The sequence below is a fragment of the Megascapheus bottae genome, chromosome 9 (assembly GCF_031878675.1).
Source record: "Megascapheus bottae isolate mThoBot1 chromosome 9, mThoBot2.hap1, whole genome shotgun sequence".
Classification (NCBI taxonomy): domain Eukaryota; kingdom Metazoa; phylum Chordata; class Mammalia; order Rodentia; family Geomyidae; genus Megascapheus; species Megascapheus bottae.
In genome coordinates, this window is record NC_143517.1 from 12,203,821 (window position 1) to 12,220,300 (window position 16,480).

General features: G+C 40.0%; 1 protein-coding gene across 1 annotated transcript in view; it reads left to right on the forward strand.

The window, feature by feature from the left end:
- Clvs1 (clavesin 1) overlaps positions 1 to 16,480 on the forward strand; it is a 154,712-nt gene that overhangs the window by 12,696 nt on the left and 125,536 nt on the right. The window contains exon 2 of the mRNA XM_090338871.1: positions 1,965 to 2,591. Within this exon, the coding sequence (XP_090194997.1) occupies positions 2,137 to 2,591 (455 nt within the window). The 5' untranslated portion in view covers positions 1,965 to 2,136. The remainder of the gene's footprint in view (positions 1 to 1,964; positions 2,592 to 16,480) is intronic.

Genomic DNA, 16,480 nt, shown 5'->3' on the forward strand with positions numbered 1-16,480 from the left:
CCTCAAAAGCAAAGCAAAGAAAAATTGCTCTGTTTCTTGTTTCACACATTATAGAACTGGGTGCTATTATTTTACAAAGCAATTTTATTTTTCATTTTGGCCCAGGGGCTTGAACTTAGCACCTGGACACTATTCCTAGTTTTTGTGCTCAAGGCTAGCACCAAAGACTTGAGCTGCCACTCCATTCCAGATTTTTGCTAATTGGAGATAAGAGTCTCACAGTTTTTCTTGCACAGGTTGATTTTGGATCACAATTCTCTGCCTGTTGAGTAGCTAGAATTATACATGTGAATTAATGGTACCTGGCTAACTCAAATACTTTATACACAAAATTCCTTTCACTGAAAATGGACACCCGTTTCTTGAAGTATCCTTCATTTCCCTCATATCATAGAGCGGGTCTAAATTAAACAGAGGACTCATTTTGTATTTTAAAATATTGTCTATAAGGAAGCATTACCAATAATGAATAAATGGGTAGAAATTTTCTGCCTCCATTGCAGATTTTTGAACTAGGAAAGCAAGGTGGGAAATGCATGTTTCCTAGTTCATTTGTACAGAGTGCGTTTGAATTTTTGGAACTTGAAAAGTAGGCAAAACAGATGTCCATAAGAATTTAAGTATTTGCATTTAAAAGACGCCAATAATTTGGTTTGTTTCTCTGTGTACCATTTAGGTGAAAAAAATCATAAAGGATCAATGTGAGAAGATTAAAATACTTTTTTATTATCATAAATAAAGCACTACAGCTAGGACATTAGAAAAGTTAGATGGAATAGAATGATTTTGAGTCCATACAGATATTGGATTAAATAATCAATCAAAAGTATCCAGGGCACCGGGTGCAGTGGCTCATGCCTGTAATCCTAGCTACTGAGGATGATGTCTGAGGCTGGTGGTTCAAAGTCAGCCTGGGCACTCTTAGTCCATGAGACTCTTATCTCTGATTAATTAGCAGAAAACTAGAAGTGGCACTGTGGCTCAAGGGGTAGGCCTTGAGTTGAAGAGCTCAGGTTCAGAGTTCAAGTCCCACAACCGTTCAAAACAAAAACAAGAGTGTCCAGGGGCCGGGAGCATAGCCTATTGGTAGAGTGCTCACCTAGCAAGCAGGAAGCCCTAGGTTCCATCCCTTGATACCACATAAACAGAAAAAGCCACAAGTGGAGCTGTGTTTCAAGTGGCGCTGTGTTTCAAGTGGCAGAGCGCTAGCCTTGAACAAAAAGTGTCCAAGGACAGTGCTCAGACCCTGAGTTCAAGCCTCAGGACTGACAAAAAAAAAAGTGTCCACTTCCTGTTCTCTCCTTGCAGAGAGATGACCAATGCACATAACAGGGGCATTGGGTTAACATCTACATGTGATGCCTCTTTCTCATTATTTATTGAATATTATTATCACAGATCAAACTTTCCAAGCCTGTCCAAGCTCCCTCCCCACTGTTGGAAGACTCCTTTGAGTAATTGGGCACCTGTGGGGTTAGGGTAGGGTGAACTTTCACCCTTTTACTGTTAAGATGTAGACAGCTGCTTTATAAAGGAGATATTTCTGTGAAAGGCATTTCTGCTTGGGAAACAAGGCTATGGGAAGCAATAGATTATACAGAAACCATAATTTCATGCCATATCTAGGCCCCGAATAGTCCCATAATGCATACTATTACAGAAAAGGGACTTTTTCTCCTTTTACTGTTACTTCAGTAATTAGAAAAGAAGTACTTTTTTGTTAATTTGCCATACATCCATTCTGTAAACTACTCAGTGTAACTAGAATAGACCCCATAGTCCAGATATTTGCATATTAAACATTCAAGTTGTCAGTAATTAGGTCAAATACCCCATTTCAAGGATCGTTCACGGTTTGTTCCTAGGATACCTACTAAGCAGAGTCACAGTGTATGGTATTGCTTTGCTATCTACATTTCTTTATCTTCTCTGTTTTGTTTCTCTTGTGTACATTTATTTTTCAGTGAGCAATGGCCCCAGTTGTGCTTCTAATTTGGATGCCATCACCGCCCAGGACCTGAATTTCCTGAGGCTTTCCAGGAACAGAAAGAAGATCCTGTGTCTAGCTGTTCTGATGGCAGTCTGCTAGCAGGAAAGCTGTTGAATGGGCCACAATTTCAGCACAAAGTCACGTGAATGGGACCAGTCTCTCTTCCGTGGAAACATCAGAAATTAGCCACTTGGAAAGGAGATTTGGCCAAGATGACCCATTTGCAGGCAGGACTTAGTCCAGAGACTATAGAAAAGGCACGGCTTGAACTGAATGAAAACCCAGATGTTTTACATCAAGACATTCAGCAAGTCAGGGACATGATTATTACCAGGCCTGACATTGGATTCTTACGTACAGATGATGCCTTCATCCTAAGATTTCTCCGAGCCAGGAAGTTTCACCAAGCGGATGCCTTTAGACTCCTGGCTCAGTATTTCCAGTACCGCCAGCTAAACCTGGACATGTTCAAAAACTTCAAGGCAGATGATCCGGGCATTAAGAGAGCTCTGATTGATGGCTTCCCTGGAGTGCTGGAAAACCGTGATCACTATGGCAGGAAGATTCTTCTGCTCTTTGCTGCCAATTGGGATCAGAGTAGGTAAATGTAGATAGTGTCTTTACTATTTGCTTTTCTTTTTGGTGGCATAGTCACAGCATATTTGGAGTTGTATGGTTTTAGAGGTAATGGGCTTTCATTGTTAACACTATATTACACATATCCACAATGGAGGTTTTAAAGCTACTGGTTTGTTGTCATCAAAAGGCAAATCCAGATTCTCAGGAGTGTTTAGAGCAATAGAGCCATAGACATCACAGTTGTAAGAAACCTTACAAGTTTGACTGTTCATCAACGTGGGTCATTTATTTTGATGAAATTGAAAGCTGGTCTTCTGGAACAGCCATATATTCTGTCCTTAGTGCTCTCATTAAGAATATAATAATAAAATCGATTTGGTAGATGATCTTAAATCAAGTGTTTCTCACTTGATTTAAAATTATTTCTTGGATATTCTCCATGATTTAAGAGTCTCTTCTAAGTGCCATATGACTCTATTCAAATACCAGCTGGAAATTTTCTCTGAGTCCGCTAAAGAATCCCAAACTCTTGCCCCAGACTGAAAATATCATCGTCTTTTCTACTCTTAGGCTTCTATCTATTCAATTTCTCAAGGTATAACCTGAAGCCTTCCTTGATGTCTCTTTGATTTGGTTTTCACATCCAATTAATTTCCAAGAATCACCTCTGTCTTTGCAAAACACCTCATATCCTGCACCCCTCTTTTTTGCTCTGTTGCTGTTGCCCCAGCTTACTGACTCTATATTGTCACTTACATTACCTCAATAGTCTACTTAAATGTCTCTTCTGATCCTAGCAGTTTCATTATTACCAGAAAGACGCTTGGAAATTTCTGTTATGTCACTTGTTGACTGAAGTTCTTGGTTGAAGGGCTATTAGGCCTTCAGAGTAAGGGTTTTGCTTTCTCATCTATTTTATGAATCATCCTTTGCCCATCCTTTGCTCTGGTTCAGGTGGTTGCAAACCTTCTCTTGAATATTGTGACTTTTTTGCCAGTCTTGGGTCTTGAACTCAGAGCCTGAGCACTGGCCTTTCATAATAAGGCTAGAGCTCTAACACTTGAGCCACAGCACCACTTCTAGCTTTTTTCTATGTGTCTGGTACTGAGTGCATGCTAGGCAAGCACTCTGTCACTAGGCCAAACTCCCAGCCCAATATTGTGACATTTTAAAAAATGTCTCCAACCATTTGAACTCATTCCATCAGCTACCAAAAGCCTCTCCTTTCAGAATGTCTAAACCTCATAGGCTCTAATTGGCTCTAATAGGTCGGAAGATCTCTTGTTCCAACTCCAACCATTCTAGACCCACGGAAACTCCTGATTTCTATACATCTTTAAAGTTCTTCAGGCAACTAGTGTTTAACTACTCCACTTAACTTGTTTTAGTCAAATGCTCTGTTCCTATTCCCATTAAAACAATTACAACAGATGTGTAAGAATCATTGTTATTGTAGATAGCACTTTTGAATACTTAGTCTGCTAAGCATTTATATACTTTCTCATTTAATCCACCCTCAAACTTGGCATGATAGTTCTTACAATTATTCCTATTTTGTATCTGATGACACAAGACTTTGGGAAGCTAAGGAAAGCATTTTGTGTTACCTAAGTAGTGAATATGGATGGGGAATGGAGTCCACTGAGAGGACTTGAGAGTCTTGAGAGCTAAGTGCCTTAACTTATCTTTGCTGTGCATATTTCCTAGGGACAGAGGAATATTTTCTGCATGCTTATCTCTATGGACTATGACATGATAACCACTAAATGTTGAATGAGAAAATGAATGACTCCATTTCTAAAATATCACCTATGCCTTAAGTTTTCACCACAATACACTTATTTATTTATTGCCAATCCTGGGGCTTGAACTCTGGGCCTGGTTGCTATCCTTGCATCTCTTTGAACTCAGGGCTAGTGCTCTACCACTTGAGTCACATTGCCATTTCCAGCCTTTTCTGATTAGTTTTTTGGAGATAAGAGCGTCACAGACTTTTCTGTCCAGGCTGGCTTTGAACTGTGATCCTCTGATCTCAATCTCTAGAGTAGCTAGAACTAAAAATATAAACCACCAACACCTGGCTTTTGTTTTTATTTTTTTTAATTGTTATTGTAGAGGTGATATACAGAGAGATTACAGTTACATGAGTCAGATAATTAGTACATTTTTTTGAACCATGTCTCCTCTTCCCGCTTTCTCTTTCAGTTTTTCCATCCCCACCTACAAGATGTACAACTCATTTTCCACATTAGTGTCCTCTGAGTACTACTACTGTATTTCTTTACCCTCTGTGCCACTTTTTCTCAGCCCCCTCACCTTACTCTCCCAAACGAGATAAAAGGAAAAGAATTAAAGACAACCACCAACAACAGCAACTACAAAGCTTTTTAGTTTCCTTTACTTGGAGTTTAATATCTTTATTGAGTTTTTTTTATGCCATGAGAACATGGATTTAACTTAAGACTGTACATTACATAACATTTTGAATACTATTAAAGAAAAACAATAAACAGCAATATATAGTGCCTTCACAATCATTGGCTACTTTCTTATTGCTAAATTAGGGCAGAGCAATCTAACCCTGGAAAGGTACTGTCTTGAGTTTTCTCAGGAGTCTGGACTGCAATTACTATTAGTGCTGCTGCTTCTTCTTCTACTCCTCCTACTGTGGAGCAATATGTCTTATTTGTTATATATCATAATACTGATGAACCTCTTATTATACTGATAACAAAGATTGCTGGATTTTCATTATTCAATCAACATGTATAAATACAGACTCTGTGTGGGGCTTGTACTAAGAATTTAGAATGGTGATGAGAACATGTAGTCTTCATCACTACAATATTGTATAACATCATCCAGCAAAGGTGCAAATACATAAACAACTAGCCCCATTTCCCATGAGGTAGCTCCTTCTGAGGCAGAGGGAACAATCAGTGGTAGGACATCAGTGTTAGATTAGAGGGAACAGCTGTCCTCCTGAGAATGGCACATTAACATTTTGGAGTTTGAAACTGGAAGGCTTTAATGATTTTTGAGCATAATTATGCTGACATCATTTTGTGCTAAGTTGTTAGTGTTCTAATAAGATGTTAGTGTTCTTCAATTTCCATCTGCTATGACAAGAGATGCAGGGAGTGGTAATGTCAACATAAAACAGCTAATACTTTATTTTCTGTGTGTGTGTGTGTGTGTGTGTGTGATGAGATATACCTTGAAGAAGTTTGAAGTAACAACTATCCAAGGTAATAATCCAAATGTTTATGATTATGATTATCTGCACAAGCTTCTTCCCTTCTTTATTCCTCATTTTTCTCATGTGTAAAATAAGAAGCTTCCAGGTCTAATGGCTCGTGAATGACAAGTTCAGTCAGCTTCATCAAATGGATGGGAAGGGACTCTAACACTCACTTTATAGACACCTAATTCACTAGACTTTTTGAAGTAATTTTTTTTTCTCTCTCTCCCACCTACCTTTCTATCTCTCCCATATCCGCTATTCCAATCTTTTTCATACTATCCAAACTTTATTCCAAAGCATTTTGCTTTTTAACAGTAAGGTGGTAATGAGAAAGCTATTCCCTTGACAGTCAAAGGTCACAGATTAAAATAGACTTCAGTTTGTATCTGGATATAGTTGTGCCCTGTCCTCCTGCTTACTTGATGTTGGACAGGAAACTCCTGTGAGACTCTGTTTTCTTGCCTTGGGTGGGAGGTGGGAATGAAAATGTCTGTCTGTGTGGATGGGGGATGATAGCTGCTGATTGGAGCGCAGTGAGCACTCATCACACATCACCCGGTGTTTTTAACCAGTATACTACAAAATCAACAGGGTACAGATGGAAAATGAACTGGAATTGAAGACATGAGTACAATAGTTTAAATGTTAAAGAGGGTCCTGAGTGGTACTGGCTTACTCACTGGCCCTAAACAATGGCTTGCTTTCTCCCTAAACATTCCTCCTGTTACTTCACACCCCATGATGGAGCTCCAGTGGGGCCCCACTGACCTGGAAGAATTGGAACAGCTCTGCAAAGTAATTCTTCCATCTTTTTTTTTTTTTTTGAGAGGAGGCAGGTTCTGACGACCAGGAAGTGGCTTGAATGTTTTCTATAAAAGGTTTACTGAAAGGTCAGGAGCATGGCATAGTGGTAGAGTGCTAGCCTGGGACGCATGAAGCCCTGGGTTCAATTCCTCGGTACCACATACACAGAAAAAGCCAGAAGTGGTGCTGTGACTCGAGTGACAGAGCACTAGCCTTGAACAAAAAGTGTCCAGGCCCTGAGTTCAAGTCCCAGGGCTGGCAAAAAATAGAACAAACAAATAATTTACCACTCAAAAACCATAAATGGTACTGTGGCTCAAGTCGTAGAGTGCTACTCTTGATACAAAGAGGCTCAGGGATAGTGTGCATATCCTGAGTTCAACTCCACCAACCCCCTCCCTGGGAGGGAAAAAAAAGCAAAGAAAGTTAAACTTGGTTAAATTATTTTATCTCCATTTCTTATGCAAAATTCAGTAAAACATCAAGTCTTTCGGTTGTTGCAAAGATTAATCCTAATTGCTCTACTTGGTAGAGCAATCTACTTGCTAGTATCTGAGGCAGAACAGAATAGTGAGTATGTGTACAAACTCTAAAGCCCAGCTGCTTCCTAACCCACCAAGTGCCTCAGCATGTTGCTTAAATCCTATCACTCTCAGTTTCTTCCCTATAAAGTAACAGAAACAAAGAGCATAGATCAGTGACTTATACCTGTAATCCCAGCTACTCAGTAAGATGAGATCTGAGGATCAGGGTTCAAATCCAGTTTGAGCAGGAAAGTCTGTAAGACTCTGATCTCCAAGTAATCACCGAAAATGTCAGAAGTGAAACTATGGGTCAAATAGTAGAACATTAGCTTTGAGCATTAAAAACTCAGGCATAAATCCGGGTCTGGTGGCTCATGCCTGTAATCCTAGCTACCCAGGAAGCTGAGATCTGAGGATTGCGGTTCAAAGGCAACCTGGGCACTAAAAAATATGAGACTTTTATCTCCAGTTAAACACTATAAAATGGGAAGTGGGGCTATGGATCAAGGGGTAGGACGGTAGCCTTGAGCTGAAGAGTTCAGGGACAGCGCCCAGGCACAGAGGTCAAGCCCTATGCGCCTCCCCTCTACACACAAAAACAAAAACTCAGGGACAATGCCCAGGGCCATACGCCAAGCCCCAGGACAGTCATAAGCACAAAAAAAGATTAGAGAATTAGCCCTAGTTTATGATCAATAAACAATAGATGTTTCTTAAAAAAATTAATCAACACAGGTAAATCTCTGGGAATATGGGTTGCAAGTTATATTTCCTATGGACAAAAGCATTTGATGGCCTATCAACTTTTCTCTATCTGGAAAATTATATTCAAAACTTCAGTTGTAAATGAGCAATCTTGCTCCTCTAGCCTCTGTAATAGTTGAGTTGTGGCTGAGAAGCTCTAAGAAAATACCTCATTTTTATGCTCCTACTTAATGTTTATTATATAACTACAGTATTTGGGCTTTCAAATAATAAAAAAATCCCCACAAAACACTATAATAGCATTTATTAGTATGCATGTAGATAAGCTGCCCCTTCACCAGTACTTTAATGGAGGGAGACAGTGAAAGATCCATTGCACATTATATTGTATAAAATTATAGGGAACCGTCTTTTGTCAGTATATTGTTTATTTCTCACACCCCAAATCTCAGAAATCAATGAGCAAATTGAAAATTAGTTTTCAGAGAGATGAAGAACAGTTAAGTGAAGAGTTATATTAGGACAATTTATTCAAGAGTGAAAGAGGTTGACAAGCAGCTTGATTTAGTGCCTCTCTCTCTCTCTCTCTCTCTCTCTCTCTCTCTCTCTCTCTCTCTCTCTCTCTCTCTCTCTCTCTCTGTCTGTCTCTGTCTCTCTCTGTCTCTCTGTCTCTGTCTCTGTCTCTGTCTCTGTCTCTGTCTCTGTCTCTCTCTCTCTCTCTCTGTCTCTCTCTCTCTCTGTCTCTCTCCCTCCTCCCTCTTCCTCCCCCCTCAGAACAAATGACAAGATGTTTGAACTGAAGATTATGGATCTTGAGCTAAAATCTCAGATCTGGGGCTGAAGCAGCAAAATTTAAATTTAGAAAAGGGAGGACATCAAAACCTTTAGTAATTTACTCCAAGTTAATAGTATGCAAACGAAATATTCTGGAAGCTCATAATTAATAGGAAAAAACCTGGTGAAGAAACTATCAAAATTTAAAAATTTAAAAATGGAGAAATATTTGAGACCCCCCCCCCCACACCTCCAGAATCTAATTTGGCTCATCATGGTGCCACTTGCACCAATCAAATTCCTCCATAGTACTGTCCAGGCCAATCAGATTCTCCATAGTGCTATACCAATGGATTTCTCAGGGGAAGAGACTCCAAACTGGGTCTTCTCAATTATGGGATAATACCGAATATTATGCATGCAACTACTGCACACGGACACAGATCTTACCATTCTTAAGCATTTCCAAATACATTTTCTTATATAATGCACAAGGCAATTTAAGACACTCAATATCAGTAAGTTAAAGATGACAAAAGGAGGTCTAGAAAAGGATGATGCCCCTTCAAGGAGCAATATGACTCATCAATGGAAAAACTGAGAAATCAGGGTTTCTGATTCCAATTGCAAAGACAACTCTAGAAAATTGCTCAACTTTTGCATGGCTAGAGGTTTCAAATTATCCACAAGCTTCTGCAAGGCTGTGAGTATATTCTTAGTGGGTGGTGAGTGTGTGCATGAGTGTGATGAGGCACACAATGAGAACAGAGGACTGAATGGAGTGAATCTCAAAACAGAGCACCACTAGTGCTTGCGTGGAGTTGCTCAATTCTTAGTGAGTAGGTTTAAGATTCATCTTCCTAGGTGTGTGCAACCAAAGAGACCTTCCTGTTTCCAAAGCCCTTTGAGAGTGCTGGAGTCTACTTTGAGAGTCCCTGTACAGTTTAGAAATATCTTATTACCAATGTCATAGTGGTTAGTCTTCTATCACTGTGACAAAATACTTGAAATAATCACCTTAGAAGGAGGAATGATTTATTTGGACTCATGGTTTCAGAAATTTCAGCACATAGTCAGACCATAAAAAGTACAAGCACAAGTGGCTTGTAGGTCGAATGAGATAGAACATCTCTGAGAAAGGTGTGGTGTTGGAGGCAAGATGTTCACTCTTAGAAATAAAAAATGGGACCAGGGACAAAATGTACTCTTAGTGACCACTTCATCTAATGAGGCTCCATCTCGAAAAGTTTCTACCATCTCCCAATAGTCCATTAACTCAGAAGCAAGTTTATCTAAACATTTGTGAGATCAGCAATCTCATGATCCCTCCATATCTCAGAGGCCCATTTCAGAATACATTGTTCATCAAGTCTTCTTGATTAAATTCAAAATCACAACAAACATTAGTGATTTCCCTATTTGGTGCTTTTGCTCAAATATTTCACCTCCAGTCGTTCTTTGGTATCTGTGGGGTTTGGGTTCCAGGATTTCTTCTGGAGACTGAAAAGGTTCATAGAAAATAATGTAAGTGATGGGTCATATTTATTCAGGAAACTGAGAACTGAGGATAATCGATTCAAAGCTAGCCTAGGCAAGAAAGTCAGTGAGACTTCTATCTCTAATTAAATAGCATAAAGCTAGAAGTAGAAGTGTGGCTCAAGTGGAAGAATGCCAGCCTTGAACAAAAAAGCTAAGTGACAGTGCCTAGGCCCTGAGTTTAAGCCCTGGAACAGGCACCAGGACAAACAGAAACCTAGTGCCCTCTAGAAATTTAAAATCATTTTAAGATAGCTTATAATACTTTCCTCAATGTAACTCTTATCTCAATAATTGTTTTTACTTTATTGTTTAAGTAATCATGACTAGGGGAAAATGTCAATGTATGTTCAAAACAGATACAAATTATTTTGAAAAATTTCGGTCTCTGGTTGGATGTGTTGCTAACTGGCAAAGTAGCCCCTAGGTCCAAATTCAATGTTTTCATCACTATTCCTTCAACTCTCTCTCTCAGCCAAGAGATAAAAAAAATGATTCATTGTGAACCAATAAGCTATGGAAGGGGTATTCTGATAGAGGGGAATGGCTGCAGTATAAGCTGGTTCCCCAGAAGCTCCCATTGTAAGTGGGAGGAAAGAAAATGGAGAGGGACTCATTTGTTCATTTAGAGTGACTAGGAAAGTTAATGGAGTGCTGACCATTAGACAAGATTTGTTATTCTTTAGTGGGATGAATTAAAGTCTCCTTCATTTTTTATGCATCTTGTAATAAACACATGGAGTGGCTACAGTAGTCTATCCTTGCATAGTTCCTGAGGGTCTCCATGCTGTTGTGCTGAGTTCATTGAAAGAATAGCCTCTCCCAGTGTCCCCCCACCCTAATAGGATTTAAAGATGAAAACTATTAGGATATTGCTAAATAAGGTCACTATCTTATGTCCTTCATACAATAGACACTCACCTGGAGTTTGAACTTACTGACAGGTTCTTCCCTCTCACATTTTGCAGTAATTTGTTTGATGGATTTTTCTGGAGGCAGCAGCAAGTTATAGCAACATCTCCAGGGGTGATACGGCCAAAATCCTCCCCTGGGAGTGCAGGTGGCCAGGGAAGATGAACTTGAAGCAAGATCTTTCTTCTGATTAAAACTCCAAGGCAGAGAGTGGGATGCAACCATAAATAAGCTGGCTGATTGAAGCTGTCCTTCAACCTGTGTGGGAGCATTGAGAATCTTGTTAGAAGTGGCAGTCACAGGGTGGGGATCTGTGCGTTTTCCAGTGTGATTGTCCTAAGGGATAAGAAATTGTGGGCCAGGAGAAACTCAAGACATGGTACAGACCAATGGAGAGAGCAAGGGTGGGCTGAGGCAGCCACACTATTAGATATACATATATGAAAATAGAACCAGGCAAATGGATGGGGTGGGGAGAGATAGGTGAGAACAATGAAAGAGGTGACATTCAGCAAGATGCCTTGTGCTCACAAACTGACATGCTGCATTGAAACCCTTTTGTACATCTACTTAAAGATCATTTAAAAATACGAAAAAGGAAGCACATTTAAAAACTGATAAATGTGTGTGGGGGGAGTAAAAAGGGGCTGATTTCCCACATGTCCATAGTGAATACTGAGAAAAAGAAAGGTGAAGAAGCTGATCATTAGTCTTCTCACCAGGGACAAGAATAATCCTGTTCCCCAAATCCAAAGTCATCTCAGAGAGATCCAGGAAAATGTATAGCCCTTCCTTCTTCCTACCAAACCTTGCCAATGGCAGTGGTTAGTTTTCCAGTTGTTAGGAGTTTGGGAGGGAACTGTAGAGGAGAGTCATCAGTATCACAAAGCCAAACAATACCTAGTATTTATTAACTGGTTATCATATCGGCAGGAATGCTCATAGTTACCAATATTAGTATCCCTATTTTGCAGAGGCTGAAAAACTGAGGTCCAGAAAGGTTCAGTCATGTATCGAAGGTTACTCAGATGCTAAGTAGTTCAAGTGAACAAAATCTGAGTCCAAACTTGGTTGTTAAAATATCATTCCATGTAACATATTAATGGCATTGGTTTGCCACATTTGAGACTGGCTAAATCAGACATTCAAGAGAATCCCCAGTGAGGAATAATTGGATAATTATCGCACCACCAGTCACTTGAGGGTCACTTGAAGGACTTGAAAAGGACCTCTTAGCTCATATGGAAAATTCTCTTAAAATATATTCCAATCTCACGCAAATCTTGGAAGACCATACATTAAACATTTTTATCTGGCCTCTACCCTAATTCTTTGACAAAAGTAATAGTGACAAGAAAAAATTGCAGCTTGAATTTTTACAAAACCCCAACCTAGTATAGGAAAAGGTATACTGCTTGGAATAGATAATGAAAAGTGGCCCTGATTAGAGCCAACAGAAGGTTCCATCTTTCCGGTTTCTCTCATTTAAATGACCATTGAAGAACACTCAGTTGGCAGCAGAATTCCAGCTCTGATGCTTGCCAGCCTTGTGACCATGACAAGATATGCGCTTCATCATGACAAGATATGTACCGTTTGCCCTCAGTGTCCTTGCTTGCTGATAACGTTGTGTGCCTGGTAGAGCTGCGAAGGTAAAATGAAATACTAGGCAAGAAGGAGTTTTGTGGACACATGCATATTTCATTTCTTATGAAATTAAGATTTTTCCCCAAAATTTGACCTAATCCATAGTCTATAATACCCACAACATAATCTCCCATTCTACTGAAAGATTTTGTAAATCTGTTACACACTTCCAAACAGCGAGAAGTTAATGAGGGGATGAAGCTAGAAGAGCTTATAATGGGGTCTACCTGTAAAGACACCATAGTCCCAGCGGGTGGGGTGATACATTATCTTGGAGATGTCACAGACACCTATGCCATAGTTACAGATGCCAGAGCAAACTGTCACTGACAACTGTCTTTCCCACCTGTCATTCCTCTCAAATTCCCACTTATTAACCCAGGACATAAAAAGACATTACATTCATCACGTCTTCTCTGCTGACCAAAGAGTTGAAGGTCTAAGAATAACTTCTATTATTTTGACGCAAGTCCTTCAGGGTTAAGGCAGCCAGGGTTGAGCTTGCTCCCTATTACTTGCTTGAAATAGTCCTGTAATCTGAGGATGTGACCTCTTTGGTCTTTAAAAGGACAGCATCAGTAAAAGAGGGCACATGGAAGGGCTATTCTTAATCATGGTGCTGTGGCAAGCTGCATGCTTTCAACTGTGAGATTTTCCAGAGGACCTCACAGACTCCTGAATGTAGTCATTGCCAGCTTTGAGCCTTTACTTATAGTAAAGTGCTTATGGGCTCGGAATTGCTTTCCCCAGTTCTCAATAAACCCCCAAAGCATCTTCTGAATGCTTTACAAGAAGGGTACTATAAAGGAGAAAAGGAAACCCTGAAGCACATTCCCAGATTCACCCTCCCCCATCCCTGAGCCTGAACCTTATCTTTATAACAATCCACTTGCTCTCCCATCCTTTAAATACGGTCCCTAGATAATCACTCCCGAACTGTGATGTACAGAACCCTAAACAGCTGCTGGAAATGATTAAATGCCTGTGCTTTGCTGTGGTTGTAAATCAAGCTCACAAGCCATTTATTGTGAGTGTGCTATAAAGCAACAGAAATTATTGCTACTCTACTGCAAAATGTAACATCAGATGAGAAAATAGAGGGTAAATTTTGTTGTGAGTTTTAACAGGATGTGTTATTTTTCTTTCACATTGTATGCTTGTGTCTGTGTCTTCTCACTTCTCTCTTCTCTTTGCCTTTCTTTCCTCCTTAATTCAACATTTTCCACTGTGTCGCTCTGAGTCTAATTTCAAACATCGTGCTTCTATACAGAACAGCCTGGGTGGTTCAGGATTAGAGAATATTAATATGAATAGTGTTCCTGGGCATTGAGCATCTCTCTAAACCTCGTTGTTTTATTTCATCCTTACAACAATTTATGAAGGAAATATTATCTTCATTTTAGAGATCATTTAATCTGGACCTAGTCAGAGGACTGGTTAGTGCTTTGATCCTGAGGATTTTTCTTCTCTTTTATGTGATCTCATTATATTTAGGACCTGCTGTTAGAGAATATGCCATTTAATTCATGATTGTTCAAAATTTGTTGCAGAACTCTGGCTCAGAAATCCTTATGGTTCTATAATAAGTCTCTGTGCTACATATTTTGCCTTATTAAGCCTTCATAGTGTGCTATCACTTTTTAATCTAAAGGACATTTTCCAAATGAGGCAAATGAGTTTCCCTCTTCCATGCTCTCTCACCCCCCTTTATCAACTCTCCCCAGCTCTTACTTGTGTATCAGGTTTGTTCCTTTGATGTGGTAAACGTGGGCCTAGAAGAAGAACAAAAAGAAGATGCATCTAACCCAGAGGAGAGCTGGGTCCTCCGGGAGAGATCTTGGCTGGGCAGGGTGTTTGGGGGGTGGATGGGGAGATGGTCTAATTGGAAAGAGAAGACAGAGTGAGCAGATGAAGTTCAGACATGGGGTGAGGGGAGTGCATGCATGCTATGATCTTGGCATATCCTGGCAGGATTCAACTGGCCATGTTAACAAAACCTCATCTGGTTCCACAGAAACATAGCAGACACGGGGTCACCAGGGGAGAGATGAGGCTGAGACGGCAGGTGGAGGCCAGAAATGAAGAGTTTGGGATATATACATAATATAAGGGCATATCTCTCAGCCAAATCTTCAGATCTACACCAAAGAGTTTTGCCAAGGCAGAGGTGGCATCAATTTCTCCTTTGTTCTTCGGAGAATTTCTAGCACAGTCATCTTCTCAACTGTGCACTTTCTCATATGGCAGGAAATTCCCGGAAGCAGGGCTCAGTCCTCACTTCCTGAGCATGTGTGGGCACAGAACAGAGTACTTTGCTGCCTGACTGACATGCGTGGAGAAGACTGAAGCATTGGAAATCCCATATCAGGGAGGCTCTTTCTAGACCCTTCCTAGTGATAATATTCCAATCAAGCAAAGTGGAATTGTGTCCCCTTGAACTTGAGAATTATGGAGGAGGAGACTAGCAACTTTCTGCCAACCCCTTATCTAGTGATTCGATGCATTAACTCCAGGGGCTACAGTGTGGAGAAGAAACAACAAGGGCCTAGGATACAGGATGGGTCAACAGAGAGAACCCATGCTGTGATTTGGGTTCATTTTTCTTATCAAATAGCCAAAAATATGGAAGGAGATGACTTTCAATGTTTTCTCTCAGTGACTAAATTCTGTGTTTCATATATGAGTTATGCACCTGAGTGGAGGAAAGATTTATGCTATGGAAGTCTCCATCGTAAAGAATGCCTTCCTTCCTCCCATCCAGAGCTCAGGAAATGGAAGCCTGATTCCTTGCCTTGTTCTTTGCGAATACCTTCTTATTTCTACTAAGTCTTCCATCACCTTGATGAGTTTGTGTAGATTCTGGTGGTCACATATTTCCTGGTGTGTTTCTGAGGGGTTATTTCATATAATTTCATCTCCTGCATACTGATGGGCATATGCTGTCACCAATATAATCTGTGGAATGTCCCCCCAGGTAATATTACAATGTTTTACTTGCTTTGTCTTTGTAAGGAAAAAGGGTAGTGGAAAGAAATTGAATTTCCAAATAGTTGGGGGATGCCTTTTAAAGACCATATTTTATTCAGTTCGAGTTAAAAGAAACAGAGCTCTCTGCATTCTCTACTCTTACTATGTGTAATTGAATACATTCTTCGTGACAAGATCTGACCATGATGTATGTAAATCAAGATAGCCTGGACTGTGAAAACAACCTCCATCATGCATTTTCTTGGTTGTGTCAGGCTATGTGTCCCTGCTGCATGGACCACACTTCTAGGTTTTATGACTTACATAGTACCTTTCATACAAAGTCACATGTTTCTCCTTTTAGTTGTCACTTCACGTTGCTGCTAGTGGGTCTGCTCCAAACTCCTTTCTAGTATTTGTAGGTGGAGAGCCAGAAAATAAGGCTCTTCTGACTTGTATGCTTTAAGTGAGGAGATATGGGAAATCTCAAGGAGCAAAGCAAATGAGCTGTAGCAGTGTATATCTTTTATAGTATCTCATATGCTTGCTCAAAAATACTGTCTGCCCACTGCACCACAAGGTGGGCAGGAAGGAAGCATCTTCTACTACAGCATTTGTCTGGAATGCCATAGAACAAATACCTGCTGGTATTTCTCCCAAGATTTCTCCTTGTTAATGGCACCATACCTAATCTGACTTCTGACTTTCTTCTCTTTAATATTTTGCCCAGCCTGACAGAAAGTTGCCACTTTCTGTCTTTATTTATGTATCTTCATTTTAATTGGGATTATAACTAAT